We start from the raw sequence: 18,502 nt of genomic DNA, 5'->3' as shown, positions 1-18,502 counted from the left end.
TAGTAACAATAGTAACAATAATAACAACAGGACGGAGTGTAGCACAGTGGGTAAGGAACTGGGCTTGTAACCGAAAGGTCGCAGCTCCGATTCCCGGGTAAGGACACTGCCGTTGTGCCCTTAAGTACCTTGCTCAACCAGAATTGCTTCAGTATATATCCAGCTGCATAAATGGATACAATGTAAAATGCCATGTAAAAGCTGTGTAAGTCACTCTGGATAAGAGCGTCTGCTAAATGCCTGTAATGTAATGTAATAGTAAAAGCCATTATTCAGCACAATGTTGCATATAACAAAAACATTATTTTCTGTTGTATTTGATATTTCCAGTCATGTTTTTGTGATGATCAATACAGGGAGTCATTTCAGAAACATTTGGTTTGTTTTTTTTGTTGTTGTTGTGTTTTTCTATATTTGGAAGGAAAATTTCCAGCTCCTTTGTTGAATCTAGTTTATTCATAGTTTGGCACGTTTGTGCGAAATCATGCCGCATTTCTTTGTCGAACAGACTTTCACACTCTAAAAACATAGCGAGCGTTTCCCGACTGGAGGTCTCGCATGTCCTTCAGATCCACGCCAAGCGCGGCGCGGCGGACGCTAACGCACGCTAACGCACGCTAACGCACGCTAACGCACGCTAACGCTAACGCACGCTAACGCAGCCGGTTACATAAGCCTCGTCTCGCGCAACAGAAAATTTTTTTTTCTTCTCCCCACTAGCGGCTGTCAGTGAGCATCGGGCCGGTGGTGCGAGGGGAATGTCGCGGCACGCAGGGTTTTTTGATTCAGATCCTCGGGGGGGGGGGGGGGGGGGGGGGGGCAGCCGCGCGAAACGTGTCAGGATCTGTTGAACGTCACGTCTGCCATTCATCAATGTCAGTTCCAACCCCCCCCCAACCCCCAACGCACACGGCACCGTCGTTAGAAATAAGCTGAAGTTTCGCGTTTCTCCACGGACTGCTGTGTCTGTCCTAGGACACTGCCAAAAGGTTGGGCTTCAAGTATCCCAACTGAGGCTGTGTGGCTTCACGTTGCCCGTGTATTGGGGAGCCAAAACCTAGTTACACGCTCTATGAATGGCTGTCCTTGTGTTGTTATCACGACGGATGTTGCCAAGGGGTATTACTGAGCCATACCACATGATACATACCATGAGCCTGCGGTTGGTGACATAAGCTTTATGAAGGTGCAATGTAGCACTTGTGAATAATTCACAAAATACCTAATAGAAAATTTTAATACATTTTTTTATATCCACATAGAATATCAGCGTTAGAGTGACAGCAAGCATCGGCCAACCACAGAGGGGGAATAGCACATAAATAGAGAAAGCTAACCTTAGCTGACTCATTGCCTCCGACCAATAGGGAATTCTGGATTCGCTTTCCTAATCTACCCATACGCCTGGAAAAGAAAACAGTACAACGGATAGGAGTTCCATCCACACATCCACAGAGTTGAATGAAAGCAGGCGTTCGTTTATTTACTTTATTTGTTTTGGCATACCGCTTCCGTCAGGGTTTCAAATGATTACTTCCCCACCCCAATCCCTATCTCTTCACCCCCCGTTCCCCCCACCCCGTCCCAGTCCCAGTCCCATTTCTGTAGTCTTGCAGGCTGAATCATTACATCGTGCAGGTTTCCTTACGGTTATGAAAGACCACTGAAAACGATTGTCTGAAACGTGCTTCCCCCCCCGTTCAAGGAATCTCAAATCCTTGCTGGGCTTTCTTTTCATTACATACTGTAGATACATTTTTCATAACGGCTGAACCCTGGACTTTTAAGCCTATTATTTTTTCTTTTGTTATTACTTAGTTTTATTAGTTTTGTTCGGTGTAACCCATTTAAAGCTCTAAACGGATCAATGCTGACTCACAGCGTGCAGTGCTGGGTCACATTGCGCAGTGCTGGGTCACATCGTACACTTCTGTCGTAATTGCTGCCACTTCTTATTGGTTTCCAGTGTCAGGTAATGATTATTTTGATGTTGGGCTACATGAATAAAAAGGCCATTTCCTCTTTTTGCAGAAGCCGTCTGAATGACCGGTATGCACTTTATCACAAGAATTGTCAATCAGATAGGATTTCTGTCCCAGCAAGACACTGTTTTAGTGTTTATGGTTTCATTTTATTATTGTTTTCCGAAAACTGTATATTTATCACAAATAATTTTTTTAAAAAGTTTCTGAAAATTATACCGTACTGGTCCTAATCGTTTTTAATGCAGGCCACAGATGATGACTGTGGACTTTAGTGTGCCAGTTACATGCCCCTATCAGTGCTGTGCCAAAAAATTCTGGCATGTACACTAAGGAGCCATCACTCTGCTGGGAGACAGAGCAAGTCCAGAAAATTGACATTATGCCTGGAATACTCAATAAATAATTTACAGTTGATATTGCGTTTATTGATGCACTCAGTGAATGGAAAGCTGAAAAGCTCCTGGTTTTCAGGGCTTTTTTCCTCCTTGATTAATAGTCGGCCTGAAATCTTACGCCAGAGGGTCACCTGATTTGTTCTTGTTTAACGGGCAGCCAAGTGCTTTGACACGGGCCAGGGGCTCCGGGGAGGGGGTGCTACACGGTAAAATGTCCAGTGTTAATTTAACTATTATTCTATTTCAATTTTATTTGTATAGCGCTTTTTTACTGAGAACTGTCACAAAGACGCTTTACAGGGTAGGAAGGCAAGAGACAGAGCAAAAAGAGCAAACACCAGGCCTGAACCCCCATTTAGCAAGTACATACAGTAAGGTAAAAAAAAAAGCTCCCAGTGGGGAGAAAACCCTCAAACGGCTGTGAGAACAAAACTCCCCAATGGGAAGGAATCTCAAGGGGAACCCGGCTATGGAGGGGGAGCCCATCCTCCGCTGGCCAGCCTGGTGTAAAGTAGCAGACCACAACTCTGAAGGAGGGCATACTGTAGGGGTCCAGTAGGGTCCACATGTTCTACGCAAGAGTTGATAGACCGCTGAAGGTTTTTACCGCGTGTGGTTGTGTTTGGCGGTAAGAAATTGACCCCTTCGTTTGTCACCCCCGCTAGCTGCCCTTCAGCCCCCCCCCTCCCCCCTCCCCCCTCCCCCCTCCATACAGGCACGATTGGATATTTCACCTCGATAGTTCACACAAGCTGTGCTGCTATTTTCAGCTGCAATATAAAAAAGCAAGATTCGATCCACACGGTACTACTGCAGTGGGGAACCGCACTGCCTGACGTTCACAGTAAAAGGCTGGTAGTGTTTTTTTAAATGCCGTATAGTTAAGGTTCACTTACTCCATACAAAATCAGGATAGGACTGCTTTTTTTTTTTCTTTTATTTAGTTGTAAGGTTTGAATAATACACCCCAATACGGGACTGTTTATTCTTAAGATTTCAACATTTGGTTTTAAAATAAAGATTGATGAAGGGAAATGTCCAGACATCTCGTCATGCAGCTGACGAGTTTTCTACGAAGTCAACCTTATCTTTGCAGTCAGATGTGATTCCCTGGAATTTACCTTGAGCGCTTGATTTCAAGTACTTGGTTTTTGGTTTTTTTTTATTTTATTTTTTTTTTTTACTGAAATTGAGTTAAATCACCACTGAAGCCCATCATGAGCAGAACTGTCAATCACTAGAAGAGGGTCATGTGACCCTAAAAATTATAGACAGCTCCACCCATTACAGCATTCATGAATAAGTTTTTTTTTGTGCTTGATGGACTGTCTCTAGGCAACCACAAAGGGATTCGGCTTTAGTTTAAAAAAAAAAAGAAGAGAGAAATATTGTGTAAAAGTGAAACTGATATCAGCAATCCCCTCTTGGGCAAAACATAAGTAAAGATAATTGCAATTACTCCATAATCCCATTATGGTTATTGCAGTTTGTTTGTCTTTTATTGCTGAGATGTTGTTTTTTTTTGTTAAATGTCCTTCCTTTCTGTTTATCTAGGCATATTCAGGGGTGTCTGATGTGATTTATGCTTCTTGTTTTTTCATTTTTTTATTCTTGAATTCAGTTGAGACATTTTCTGAGCCCAGGACATTGAAGGCTACAGCACTTTTTAAAATCTCCATATGCGCAAGTGTTGCATTTATGCATGAATTCTCATTATCCCTCATGTTACTGGTTTTGAAGTCTTTTCCTGTTTTCTTCTCATAGCGCAGTGCATTTATATAAAAGGTTTTGAAGTTACAACAGCTGGTTGGAATTGTGTGTGCGCGCATGTGTGTGTTAGTACATGCGTGTGTGTGTATTTGTGCGTGTATGTGTGTGTTGCGTGTGCGTGTATGTGTGTGTGCGCGTGTGTACACTCGGTCATGCACACGTCTTTTTTCCCCAAACACTTCTGGGATTACAGTCATATCTCTTATTGTCTCATCCATTGTGATGTAATATCCTCTCCACTTCTGTTCCATGACCTTTGACCCCTTCAGATGGTGGTGCTTGGAAACACAGGAAACCACTAAGACAACAACTCTCTGGTCCAAGCAATTTGTAGGCAGAGCCAGGATTCTTTCGATTGTTCACTTCTCTTTAATTCCCTCCGTTGTGTTAACCAAGGTGCCCTCTGTAGTCTCTACCCTGATACGTACTCTTGTCTCATGGATAACGATGTCATTTCCTGTTCACCCTAGCTTAGTCTGATGCAGTGCGCATTCTCTGCCCAAGGGCCACACGCTCACGTCGCTCGGTGTTGCTTTAGCCCATGAGCTATAGCAACGCTCCATTAAAGTCAATACATTAATCACATTTATTTTTGTTTTTTTTGATTGATTGATTTTGTCGTTAACCCAGAGAAAGGTTAGTCTGGCGATTCTGACTCAGATTTGAGAGAGGGGGAGAGGGAGAGAGAGAGAGAGAGAGAGAGGGAGAGACAGAGCGAGTGAGAGAGACGGGCCCATAGGGGTCAGACAGGAGAGTGTTTCCGTCCCTGCCAGTGGTTTAATATGCGCCCTGTGCACCATGGACTACAGGTGTGGTACCTGTCTCACTAATCAGGATAGACTGCCACACGTTGTGCAACTATTAACTTTTAACATTCTTTATGCAGATGTCTTAGTTCAGTGTGAACTCGTTGCCTGTATTTTTGAGCAGTGGCCTCGGCGCATGGATTGTGCGTAAAGAATGCCTTTGTCTGAAACGTGCCACTTTGGGAATCAAATGCGTCAAATATGAAACAAGCAAGTGGAAACTGATTTCATTAAAATGGACTGTTCTAAAATTCAGGGCTATAATGTGCAGTTTGTCGCTAGTGTGGACAGTGAGCTTATTTTGTGAGAAGGGAACTTCCACCTGAATTATTTTGAATTTTGCACACACACACACACACACACACACACACACACACACACATCTCCAGCTGCCTTGTAAACGGCACATTAATTTTGTGGCACTTTGAAAAAAGGATCTGTGGTTTTGACAATATGCCGTCCATCAATTCTCAATGCGGTAGAGGCCGGACTAGAAAGTTTGTTTTGTTCCTTTTGACAAACTCCAGAAATGTGAAAGTGTAAAACTGCCAGCTACGGCTTCACCTGTGATGCATGCACCATGACAGAAATGGAAGATGCTTCAATACATTCAAAAAATAATAGAAGTATAGTGCAGAATAGCATTTTGAAAAAAAAAACATTTCATCAGTGTACTTTTTAAATTCATTGGGGTATCTGAAAGCTGCAGTAAGGTTTTAATACATTTCATTTCAATAATATATATTTTGAGCATATTCAGAGCTGTATGGGGCCAGTCTTTGTATTGGGATACACGCTTTAAAATAACCTTAACACATTATTATTTTTTTAAAACTATTATAAATTATGAAAAAGCTTATTGCTGCCTCATTCCAGAATGTTCCGCTCTTCCCGACAGGTGAGAGCCACGGGAATCGGGTTCGACCCAACGTCACTCGTCTCAGGTTAATTTGTATTCAAAGTACACATCGCTAAATCCAATAAGGACTCCGCTATTGTCTGCTATGAAGCAGCAGTCCCCCTTTCTGTTTGTATACCGTAAGGGGTCTCATTACTTATTTACCATGGACATGAAATAAAGGAAGTAGGTATTTGAGTATGTCTCTGTTCCGTTCTGCTTTTCAGAATTCTTCCTGCGTTGGGCGTAACAATCCATTATTGACGGGCGTAACAATCCATTATTGACGGCTGTAACTAACCCCGCCCCCCCAACTGATTCACAACCGCTTTGATCATTTCAAATTTTCAAAAAAATTTGAATGCTAGCCGTGTGGCCCAGAAGGGTGCACGGTTACCTCAGGTTACCCTTGGTTACAATGCTGCCTTCTCCCCCCCCCCCCCAAAATCTTTTACCTCTGCTGATTCATTGTGTGTCTGTTCTCTCTCTCACAGATCTATAATTGAAAAAAAAAAAAAAAAAGAAACCCTTTTCATACTTTTTTTTTTCTTCTTCTCCCCTCCACATTTATACTGTGTGATTGTATCTGCGAGCCTCCAGCTGCTCTGTTCTGGAAATGGCATCCATATTCAATTACACAAAAAAACGGCTTTTATCGGCACGCTTGACTCGCTCTAATGAATCTGTCCCGAAAGGGCGAGGTGGAGTCTGTTCTGCATGTGAAATTATTTTTGCTTGTCCAATTTCTGTAATGTTCTAGTTCTGAAAGGTGGAGGTCGAGTGTTCGCAGGGTGGGTTGTGCCAGCAGTAATAGATCGTTGTGCACTTTATCGTTGATTTTTATCCTCAGTGTACTTTTGTGGTTTTTATTCTGTAGTCTCTTTTATCCTTGCCCCCTCACAATTAGTGTCAGTTGTTGTGTATTGTGTGGAAAACCATTCAACAGGAAATGTTCTACAAGTGCATTTAAGTATACAAATACAGTATGTTTAAATAAAACGTGTGTGTGTGTGTACTGTATGTGTGTGTGAGCACAAGAGTGTGTGTGTGAGCACAAGTGTGTGTGTGTGAGCACAAGTGTGTGTGTGTGTGTGTGTGCGCACACACGTGTGTGTGTTGAGAAACTGCAGTCAAAATCAATTTGATATATTTGATGATGTGCATTGTGTGTACAGTACATGTACACACACATGCGCACACACACACAACCGTGCGCACACACACACCTCTATGAGCCAGAGTTACAGCACAGTACTGTGAGGTCTGGCTCTGGGCTTCGATGACATCCGCAAACTCAACTCGGGGAGCCAAGCTGGAAGAGATTACCCTCGCAGAACAATCCGTTCTCTACCAACGCGAGGCTCCCCTGTCTCCCTTCACGGGGAGCGTGACCGATCGCCTCCGAGGCCGCTGGGTAATTTAGCTTTTTAAACAAGGCTTCCGGATCTTTCCGTCCCCCCCCCGCCCCCCTGGGCCGGGTCCTGTGGGTAGCACCGTACCTCAGAACATGTGTTAAAGTACTAACAGCCCCAACTTCAGATGTATCTGGAAGCGGATTACATCATGTAGCCCGTGCGAGCCACCAGCAAAGTACACCTATACCCATTTGTAACTTGACATGACATGACATAGCGTAGCAAAGAGAACAGAACAGAACAGGCCATAGAGCCCAGCAAGGCTCGCCATTTTCCCTACAACTGAACTGTTCCTAGATGCTCGGGTTACCTACCAACTAGATCTAGCGCTATATCAAGCCTGGTCTGGAAAACCGAAACCCGCCATCTTGGTACCTTGCGTCCTCACTAGCACACACTCGAATGGACTTGTGTGCTTCAGAGAGCTGGTCGCCGGAGAATGTTTTAAAGCAGAGCAAGTGCACTTTCTGAGCTGTGTTATATCTGTAAACATACCAGCTAATTCCATTTTCAATTCAGTCAATTATGGAAATTAATTGAAATTCAGTTAATGACTTGAAAAAATATCAATAATGTTCTCTGGGGTTTTTTTTTTTTTTTTTCTTTTTCTTTCTTCAATTTATGAATTGAATGTCAGTTCATTTCCTGTATTGACTGAATTGAAATGGAGTTGACCCCAACTCTGAAACATGCTCAGTCAAGAGTGAAACTACACGCTCGACTCAGAAACATCAGCATGCTAAAAGATTAATCACTTTTCACTGGATTACCAGCCAAGCTTTCTTTTTTCGAATAAAGAGGGAGGGTTTGGGAAATGTGCAGAATATGGAATTATTGTTTGCCGTTGCTCTAAATTCTCTCTCTCTCTCTCTCTCTTTACTTTATTCACAGTCTGCAGTGATGCGGAGATCAAAGAGGTGGTCAACCGATTGAAGGACTGGTTCAAAGTTCTCCATGAAAACGGAGACCAGAGCAAACGAGTGAAGATCCAAAGGCCAGAAAGAAGCAGTAAGCACCCCCTCGTCCTCTGTTGAGCCCACACACTTTCATCCATATTTCATGCATCGCCTCGTCTGGCCTGTGGTGCGGCTCAAACCCAGCCGCAGTTAATCCAACGCGACCGGTAATTCTGTTTATTGCAATTGTTATCGGGCCAAAATGTGTAGACGGGGGGGTGGGGTGGGGTGTTATACACAGTTTATGCTTGATTTATTGAAGGAACAAAATAAAAGGGATACCTTCACTCGTATAAATTTTTACCTGCTGTCAAGACGGGCATAAATAAAAATGAACTGAGTCATTGTCTGCTTTTAAAATCTAGCCTGCTAGGCACACCTCCTGAATTCAGGTCCTGTCAGGATGGTCCAGATTGGATTAAATACTCAAACTTGTTGTCTTTAAAATTTATTCAAGGACGCAAATTCCTTCACTGTTGATTCAGCTGAATTGCTTTTTGCATTTCTGAAATGGTAAACGTAATTTTAAATCATGGCAACGTGTGCAATTCTCCCTCCATTACAATAGCTCCAAATACTGCCAGATTTACAGCTAGAAAACCTGACCTGAAATGTTCAGCTGAAATGAAAGCTGTTACAGCAAGAGTGCAATCTTATTTTCAGGTTTATTGTCATATTGGCATTCACATGTGATGCAAAAGCAATTACATTAGCTCATTTCTTCTGCTGCTGCTGTTAAGTCTTTTCAGTGGAAGGTCAAAGGTCAGTTTTAGCAGCCAACAGTCTCCTGAGAGCTGCCCACAGACAATGAAGTACAGTAGAGTACTACTGTGACATCACCACTTGCCAATTCGGCTGCATTTCCTGTAGCAGCCCTTGGAACTTCCTGTTTTGTATTTATGGATTGGGCCAATACATCACCAGTGGCTAAAACCACAGGGATACCATTAATATACATAAAACATTACTAAATACCTTATTTAGCAACTTAAATGAGATTCTGCATTCTTGTTCAGTTCTTAGAAACAAACAAAAAACAAATTTGTGTGTGCTAGACTTGAATTAGAGGTAATGTTATGTTTTATGCTTCATAGTTGCAGACTATTTCTTGAATATCTTTTATGATGCCTTATGTATTTTCATGTAGGTTTTGATACAAGTCTTTTGCCGATCTGCAAAGACTCGCTGGGCTGGATGTTCAACAGACTGGACACGAACTTTGACCTCCTGCTGGACCAAACGGAGCTGCGCAGTCTCTACCTGGACAAAAACGAGCGCTGCACCAAGCACTTCCTCACTTCCTGTGACACGTACAACGACGGCATGGTCTCCAACAACGAGTGGTGCTCCTGCTTCCAAAAACAGCAGGGTGAGCAACACAGCCCCGCAGATCGCACAGACAGAGACACTGTACAGACTTCTACAGGGAAAACAGACGCTATTGGGGGAGTTAAAAACTAAAATGGATCTGGTATATCCAAAAAAATTTTGTACAATTTCTTAAAACTATTGCCATGCAGTAATGGCCTCTCACAGCCTTGGTCTGGGTGTACAGGATGACACTATTAATGAATCGCTGAAATAAGATTTTATTTAAAAGTCAAGTTTGCCACCCTAGTGAAAATTTGGCCACCATGTTAGGACTGGTGTGTGGTGGGGGTTTTTGAAGTGATGTATTTGGGGTGGGGGGTGGGGTATTGGGATGTGGGGGTACCAGAGAGGTGTTTATGGGGGTGAGGGTAGGGGCTTGCTGTAAAAGGTGTGAAACCGTGTAAATGTATACGAACGTAAAGGCACACACAAAGGCCTCACTCATCTAAAGTGGATTACGCAAGTCTTTCCACAGCCCATACGTCTGTGAGGGTCAATGTTAATATGCTAATACTGTAAGCTGCAGCTGGTGGATTAAATGTGCATTCATCTCTGAAAACAGTGATTATAATGAGTAATTTATTCTATTCTGTGGAGTGAAGTCCAACAGAAATTCCTGAAATGCCAATAGTCCACCCAGCAAAATGTTTAAAAAAAAAAATTTTTTATTGTTGTTTGCCTAATTTTATATAAAATATACTTTGGCCAGGGTTATAATATATGCAGCCCTGGTGCTGCGGAGTCTGCTGGTTTCTCTCGTTCCGGAGCACTTAATCGATGAGTTAATGTGCTGATTTTAAGGTGAGAAGGAGAACCAGCAGACCCTGTGGCTCCTGTGGGACAGGGGCCCTATAACAGGCCATGTTTAAGTAAGGAGCAGTTCCATTCCGAACGCCCGTTCCCTAGGTGATCCGTCGGCACGGTAACCCTGGATCTCACGCCGTTGTGAGACCGCCCCAGAGGTCCGAGGGTGGCGCAGCGTTTGTTATCCTTCGCACGTCTCCCGCACGGGCCCGCTAATGACCGCAGTGCATTGTGGGCCTGCCGCGGGTCGCTAATATACTGCGCTACGTTTCCTTGCCCATTTCTTTATGTAAGGACTGCTGTGCGCTGCGCTGCCAGAGATGCGGGTGGGGGTGGGGGGGTGGTCCGGAGAAGCCTTTCAAATGCCCTCCCCGTGCTCACATCGGTACGTTAGCACAGAAAAAAAGAGGGGAGAAAAAAAAAAGTGGTTGGCGTGACTCATGCTAGGTGTCTGAATGCGCAGTTAGGTCATACTCTATATAATATATCACCTCAGGGGGTTGATGTCATTACTGGGTTTTTTTCTTTTCCCCCCCCGTTCTCCTATACAGATCCCCCTTGTCGGGTGGAGCTGGCCAGTATTAACGGACAGCAAGCTGGAAAGAAGCTACTGGGTAAGACGACGACCTTTGACCTTTTGTTCATCGGGTTTTTATTTCCTCCGGATGTCCCCGTGTCACGGACCGAAAAGGAGGCGCGCACCCTCACAACGCGGGGATGACGTTTGAAGCACGCGTCTTAAATGAGTTTGCGTCAAATCAACCGCCGATCGAGGACGGTTTCCGGGGATAACACTTCAGTGACACTGAGGGCCTCTTCACTAGGAATTCGTTCAATAATTATAATGTTTTCTGAATGTCATAAGGTCACATGTCTTCTGATTAACACTTATAATTCCTTAAACTGCGAAAATTCTCAGAATCTGGCTGATTAGGGCCAGCTGCTGGTGATTGCAATTAACACCTAAATGTAGGTGTTGTGGGAGGAGAAGGGAGGCCATTTTGCAAGAAGCAGTGCTGAGGTTTCTTCTATCAAAAACATTCACCTGTGTGTTTGTTTTTAAATAATTGTAGTTCTCCCGATCTCCGATGTGTTTAAGGTGTAAGATCACAAAATGGGTGATTAGAATGTTCTTAACTGAACATTCTAATGCTGATGTAACAGTCACTACTGGTAATTGACAGCAATGGAGTTCTAGAACACTGGGGGGAAAAAAAATTATTTTCTAAGAAACCTTGTCTTCAAAGGGTTAAATCATTCTGTAAAGCAAGGCGATGCCAGGTTTAGTCACTGCATTTTCATCTCTTGTGGACTGTTGTATAGACACTGTTAAGAGCCGAATTAAACACTGAACATTTCACGGTGCACTTAAACCCTTTTATGTGTTGCCTTTACAGCAGTGCACCATAATGGCTTAGAACAGGGCTTAGGGTGCAGGTGTGGTTCCACTGTTGTGCCCTTCGGAAATGGTGCTTTACCCAAAGTATTTCGATAAAAATCCAGCTGTATAAGTGAATTGTATGCAAAAAAAAAAATAAATAAAGTTGGACCATGATGCTGAAATGCAAGTCACTCTGCATAAGAGCATCTACTAAATGACCTAATGTCATTAGAAGTAGCAACCGCACAACAAAAGCTATTCCTCTGTTGGGGGGAAAAAAAAAAAAAAAAAAAAAAAAACACCCTCTCGCAGCAGAACAGTGGTTACAATCTGTAATCCGATCCAAATGCGAGAGTGGAGGTATTTTTAACGCGAGTCCCTCCCTGGGACGGGATCGAGGCCGACGTGCGTTCGCCCCGGGGAGCTGATGAGGGGAGACGCAGCAGACTGTAACCCAGCACATGATGCAGGATGACACGGGTTAGGGGGCTCTTATTCTCCCCCCTCCTCGATAACGAATGGCTTGCAGGTAACGGGGGATTGTGTGCGCGGTGACCGCGGCTGTCTGCGGAAGGTTCCGGAAGCGCACCTGGGGTCAGAGCGGCGGTCGAGGCTGCCGGAGCCCGTGAAATGACTTTAACGCGCGCCGACAGTTTGAGGAATGAGTTTCTTAAAAAAAAAAATTTAAAAAAAAAGGAAAAAAATACCACCCACGCGGATCATGAGGACAGAGTCCAGGAGGAACTAGTTTAATGCGAGGGGATCAAACGGGGGGGGGGGGGGGGGAGGGGGGGGGGGGCTGGACTCAGGGGTGGGGGCGGGCATAGGCTCATGTGGAACAGGGAAGAGAAATAAGGGGAAAAAAATTAGTCACCAGTGATAAATTGATTGCGAAAGCACTTTGCCCTCAAGTGCCAAAGACAATTTTTCCTCTTCATTTTTTAAACGTTTATAAATACTGCTTCTGGACATATTCAGTTGGCAGGTTATGTCTGTTACATAGTTTATGTTTTGTGTCTTTCTGATTGAGACTACAGCAGAGAATTGCTGCTGCTTTTTGATTGAGGTTTGCAAGTGTTCACAAAGTGGTGGTAAAGTTACCCACAGACACCGGGTGAACAGGAAGTAGTCTGAATACTTCCAACCACATGAAATAAGAAAAATATAATAAAAAATGTGGATTAAATGCCTCTGCAATATACATTAACAAATGAGTCATCTATATACAATAAACAAATCCCTCTTCAATAAAAGTACCTCTACAGTTTAAAAAAAAAAAAAAACTAAGTTCAGCTTTATACCCTTCCCTTTCCCATTAGTTTACAATCCTTTTCTTTTCAATAATCTAATATCAAAAGGAAGTGTGTGGAGAGGAGCATTATTGGGGGGGTTGAGAGCTTAATTTTAATAAAATAAAACAAATGGTAAAACCTACAGCACTGGACAATCATTTAGGCAAGTAGTGTCGAGACTTTCAACAATTAGCCAAGTCTAGAACTTCTAGTTGCCCTAGCGCAGGTGACCCAGCATTTTTAAACCGGTAACTTAATAGAGCTAGGCTTCCCAATTCTCTTACAACCTGTCCTACCATGGGTCTAACAACTAAAACAATGAAAATCTCATCTAGAATGTCCTCAAAGACCTGCCAAGTTCCCAGGTAAAATAAAAGCGCTGCCATGAGGAGCCTAGTAACAGCAAGTAGGATCAGAAACAAATCAAACCTGAATGTGCCATTTCCCGCCTCTTTTAAGGCCAACAGGAAGGGCGTCGTCACGCCCTCATTGGACAAGAGAAAATGCACCACAGCCGCTCTCAATGACTCAATTGACTGCCGGTCTCCAAGACTCTGATCAACAGCTGATCCACATAGAGCCCTGTAATCAAGTGCTGAGTCACAGGAATCTCGAATCGAGCGAGTTACGAAATCGAGGAGAAATAATCGAACTCAGGGAAAACAGAAACGATAGGTGACTGCTACAGCGTTATGTTTGCACGACACGTTGCTGGCCTACAAATATGTTCTACTTTGTTTTGCAGAGTGTGATAAGTTCAGATTGTTTGTGAGGTTATTGAAACAAAGAGCACATCCGAGTTGCTTTAATAAAAAGATATTTAACTCTTAAATGTCTGTTTACTCTTAACTCTTAATATTTGGCAAAAAAAAAAAGAAAAAGAAAAAGTTTTTATTCATGTGAGGGATCTGAGTCTCGAGGATTACAGCCCTGGGGGTTGGGGGGGGGGGGGGGGGGCTGTAATACTATTCTTAATTGAATATATTTAAGTACTACTGTTATACAGAGTTAAACTAGTGGGCCCATTTGATGGCTTTTCTGAGAAAAGTCACAAGACATCTGCGTCCACCCCAATTAAGATCATACCTGTGTATCACAGCCAGGAATGTCTGAACCACACAGACATTTTGAGGAAGGAATTGTTTCAGTCTGGAGTTTTTTTAATGGTTTTTTTTTTTTTAAGTTCCAGGTTCCACATCAGCGTACAAGGCGTGAATAAAATTTCGGTCGTGTCTGATCTGTGTAATTCCAGGACTGTACGTTCCTTCCTGTGATGAAGACGGCTATTATAAATCACATCAGTGTACAAGGCGTGATTTTGTTGCGTGAATAAAATGTTCGGTCGTGTCTGATCTGTGTAATTCCAGGGCAGTACGTTCCTTCCTGTGATGAAGACGGCTATTACAGGTCACACCAGTGCCACGGCAGCAGTGGGCAGTGCTGGTGCGTGGATCGCTATGGAAACGAGGTGGCGGGTTCACGCACTCACGGCCCCACGGACTGCGGTATGAGCCTTCATAGCATTACATTACATTACATAGCATTACATTACAGGCATTTAGCAGACGCTCTTATCCAGAGCGACTTACACAGCATTTACATTGCATCCACTTATACAGCCGGATATATACTGAAGCAATGCAAGTCCCTTTAGCTCAAGGGTGCAACAGCAGTGTCCAACCAAGGAATCGAACCTGTGACCTTTAGGTTACAATACCAGTTCCTTACCCATTATACTACCGTACACTGCCACCCCTAGCATGACTATCCGCTTCACGTTCGAAATACTTCAGCCCTTTAGAAATAAGTCAAATTTGTGTAGATTTCTGACACTATTAAAAGAAACATTTATTTGGTTTTGACAGAGCTGTAGCATTTGGTAGCACTGAAAAATATGTCATTAAGGCTAGATAATATGGAGGAATGGGTGATTTAACATTATCAGATATGACAATGCATTCCTGCTGAAGATCAATTTCGTAATACTGTTAATCTACGAAACTCATTTCATAAAACAGACATTAAATAATTTGATTCCTGAAGAAAATTATGATAGTACTTATGACATTGGGCATAAGCTATAATATGATGTCATGACAGGTTATAACAGGTAATGTCATGTTTTCCTTCCTTTCTTTAATTTAATTTAATTTAATTTTTTATTAGGTGTGGAGTTGGAGTCGTCCGGAGACTTCGGCAGTGGAGATCCGTACAAGTTCTCTGACGACGAAGACGACGACGATGACTTCCACAACGACGAAGATGAAATGATCGATGACGAGGAGGACGACGGCGATGACGAAGACGAGGATGACGCCTTTGTGTCGTAATCCACAAACTCGTTCCTCGTTCAAATTTATCGTTTTTAGGCGACGACTCGAGCAGGTTATTCACCATGGCTGCAGCTGAAGGATTTATATCAGTATGTATAATTTGTAAAAAAAAAAAAAACAAACGACAAACGTTCCGGGCAAACTTAATTTTATCTGTTGCATTCTTTTGTTGAAGTACTATTCGTGTGTGCAAACGTCCTTCATAGTTGTCTAATTAGATTGAAAAATAAAAAAATATAACAAGCCCACTGAGACAGGACTCAAGGTAACAGATTTAATAAAAAGTCCGTACATGAATCCACTGGTGGATCCCAACACGAGTGTGATGTACGTTTTTTTTTTTCCTCAAAAGGCCTTGTTCTGTAATTTATTTTTCTTTTTTTGTGTGTCCATGCCTAGCTTTTTATCCAGACAAAATTATGGCTTGTGGCACCATGATGCAAGAGAACGGTTGTTGTCTTTTTCCGTCTTTTTTTAATAACTTATTTTATTCCTTTTTGCTGTTGTTGTTGTTGTTTTTAGCGGTATTTCATACACAGGCTGAGAAATGCACTTGTTTCACGTGACGACAGCGAGACCAAGGTCCGACAAAGGTGTGCACCTCTGCAATGTATATATTCAGAAACGAGCGAGTTCACATGCACCAGATAACCCATCAATATTTCATAAAGACCATTATATGGCAGGTTAGCCATTTAGTCTGAATAGTCTGTGCCCCAGCAAAACATGGTTGAGGAAGAATCGAAGGCGTTGGTAACACTGCTCAGTTCTGCACGTTCTCGAGAGGCTGAAAGTGTGGCCGTTCCAAGAGTTCACGTTTAGAACTATCTATTTTTCTATTGTATAGTTTCGTTTAAAAAAAATCGCTAGGTTGGTAACCGATACTGATGCGGCAGGCGTTTTTTTTTTTTTTTTTTTTTTGACAAGCAGCTGCCGAATAAATTCCTTCACAGTCCTGGACCCGTGCTTCGGTAACATGTGACCTCTCTGAAGATGCAGCGAGGATACGAGCTTGGCCTGCCGCTAGCAGAAATGACGCTCAAAACGCATCGGTATGCGCATACCGCGTGTGAACGGGGAGGTCACCGAGCTGCCGCGGGTATCTATGATCAGTTTCCGGCCGTGAAGAAAACAGACTTTTTCCTCCCTGTAATTATCGTTGTTTGTTCCTGAATCGCGGTCCTTTTCCGGGGGCTGAGCAGAGCCGGTTTGAGCGATGGCGCTCAGAGAGACCAGTCGTTTCAGCTTCACTTCGCCAACGCGTCGTGTGACACAGTGTGATGTCACAGTGTGATGTGTGATGTCACAGCAGTTGTTAGATACAGTAGATTTGCGCGGTAGCTCTGAGGATCGTGCGCATGCAGGCCTAGTAAACGTGGAAGGTGATTGGCTGTAATCAGAGATTTGGACCAATCACCAGACGCTATCACCTTTTCTTCCACTAGCTATGTGGAAGGCATTGTTACCTGGTGTTACTTCTCACATGGATGGCCTAATTGATCAAAGGTTAAATACATTAAAAGCACTGTGTAAGAAAGAATTAAGTTAAATTATTCATTACCTTCATTGTTGAATGTTCAGGCCAGGCCACTCTAAAGGGTGGTTTTCCAAGTTACCAGTTGTACAGCACCTGCCTTGTTATTGAAATGGACATTCTGTAAGCATCAGTTAGACCTAAAGACCCTTGTGTTTGTTAGAATATTTCTCATTGAATGAATATGTCAGCAAACCCAATGTAGTCAGTTCAGTTAAACCTGTTCAATCATGAGTGTGTAAGTGAGTGTGTGTGCGTGTGTGTGTGCGTGCGTGTGTGTGTGTGCGTGTGCATGCGAGCAAATGTCCGCTCCGTGTTTCCACGTCCGTGAGCGCGTTGGACGCTTAAAATGTTGGTATAAAGAGGGTGGCCACAGAGGGATCTAAAGTGCATTCTAACCCGTGTAATTTGTGTTTGCTTAAGATGTGTTATTGAGCAGAACGTGTATTGCAACAATCTTGTTTTCTCGCTTCAGAGTTTTAGTATTAACCTAGCGTTCTGCAATCCTGTCTTTTTTCCGGTCTGTTCTCTTATTGTTCAATTTGCATTTAAATGTATTGAAAATTGGTAAATACTGTACATGGTAGGGAATATGTGGTAATTCCTGATACAGGAGTAGAGGTGAGGTTAAAATATTTTGTAACTCAAAGCAAAGAGTCTATGGTTAGTCTTAATTGCACACACACACACACACACACAAAAAAAAAGTATTGTACATAGTGCTTTTTTTTTCAGAACAGTGGAAATGTGTTAATAGAGTTACTGGCTAAACAATGCATTCATTCTCCCCCTCCATTTGCAAAAACGCTTTTATTTGACTTAATGGATTGCCAGCTGAATGAATTTGGGTTCTGTCATGTTTCTTTTTTTTGGGGGGGGGGGGGGGCAGTGATAAAGGAAAGTGAACAAAAAAAATCCTAATTGCATTGCTGAGAAAAGTGTACGCAATGACTTTTTGGAAAATGTTTTGAAAGACTCTCTACCCACACACGCACACATGCACGCACACGACGTTAGTGTTTTTCTAAGCTGGCCATGTGCATTTCTTTCTTTTTTTTTCCCTCCGTTCTTCTCCATCCTTAGAGGCTGTGAGGTGCCTTTTCGGTAATAGAGTTAGAAAAACAAAGGGGTTTCGCATGTGTACTAAAGGCTAGAAAATTAGACTGTAGAAAAGCACACAGCTCTTTATGAGGGCTTCAGATATTACTGCTGCTGCTGGATGAAGTGTTTTCTTTTCTCTATTGTTTATAAAAACATTGCATATATATATATATATATATATATATATATATATGATGTATAAAACATCAATTAAAATAATTACAGCTATGCTTCTATACAGTACCTTATTTTATGCAGTTTTTTTTGTTTGCGTTCTGATTAGCATATTAAAGAATCGGGGTGAGCGGAGGACGTTCCGAGACTCAGGTTTTTCCGTTTCTGTTTCTGCTCTGTCTCGGAAGCATCCCCTCGTGGACGTTCGTAGTAACCACTCGACTTTTACCGCAGCGTATCCTCAGATTGATCGACCTTATTACGTGTACACCTAAGCAAGAAGAATC

At 42.8% G+C, this 18,502-nt stretch overlaps 1 protein-coding gene across 2 annotated transcripts in view; it reads left to right on the top strand.

The window, feature by feature from the left end:
- spock3 (SPARC (osteonectin), cwcv and kazal like domains proteoglycan 3) overlaps positions 1-17,826 on the top strand; it is a 54,232-nt gene extending 36,406 nt beyond the window's left edge. For both annotated transcript variants that reach the window (XM_035418199.1, XM_035418198.1), the window contains 5 exons: positions 8,161-8,277; positions 9,373-9,594; positions 10,952-11,014; positions 14,441-14,578; positions 15,240-17,826. In XM_035418199.1, coding sequence (XP_035274090.1) covers positions 8,161-8,277; positions 9,373-9,594; positions 10,952-11,014; positions 14,441-14,578; positions 15,240-15,403 — 704 coding nt within the window. In that variant the 3' untranslated portion in view covers positions 15,404-17,826. The remainder of the gene's footprint in view (positions 1-8,160; positions 8,278-9,372; positions 9,595-10,951; positions 11,015-14,440; positions 14,579-15,239) is intronic.
- Positions 17,827-18,502: the final 676 nt, after the last annotated feature.

This window comes from Anguilla anguilla, chromosome 5, assembly GCF_013347855.1.
Source record: "Anguilla anguilla isolate fAngAng1 chromosome 5, fAngAng1.pri, whole genome shotgun sequence".
Lineage (NCBI taxonomy): Eukaryota > Metazoa > Chordata > Actinopteri > Anguilliformes > Anguillidae > Anguilla > Anguilla anguilla.
Note: the sequence above shows the minus strand (reverse complement) of the source record. Positions and strands in the feature narration are given on the sequence as shown.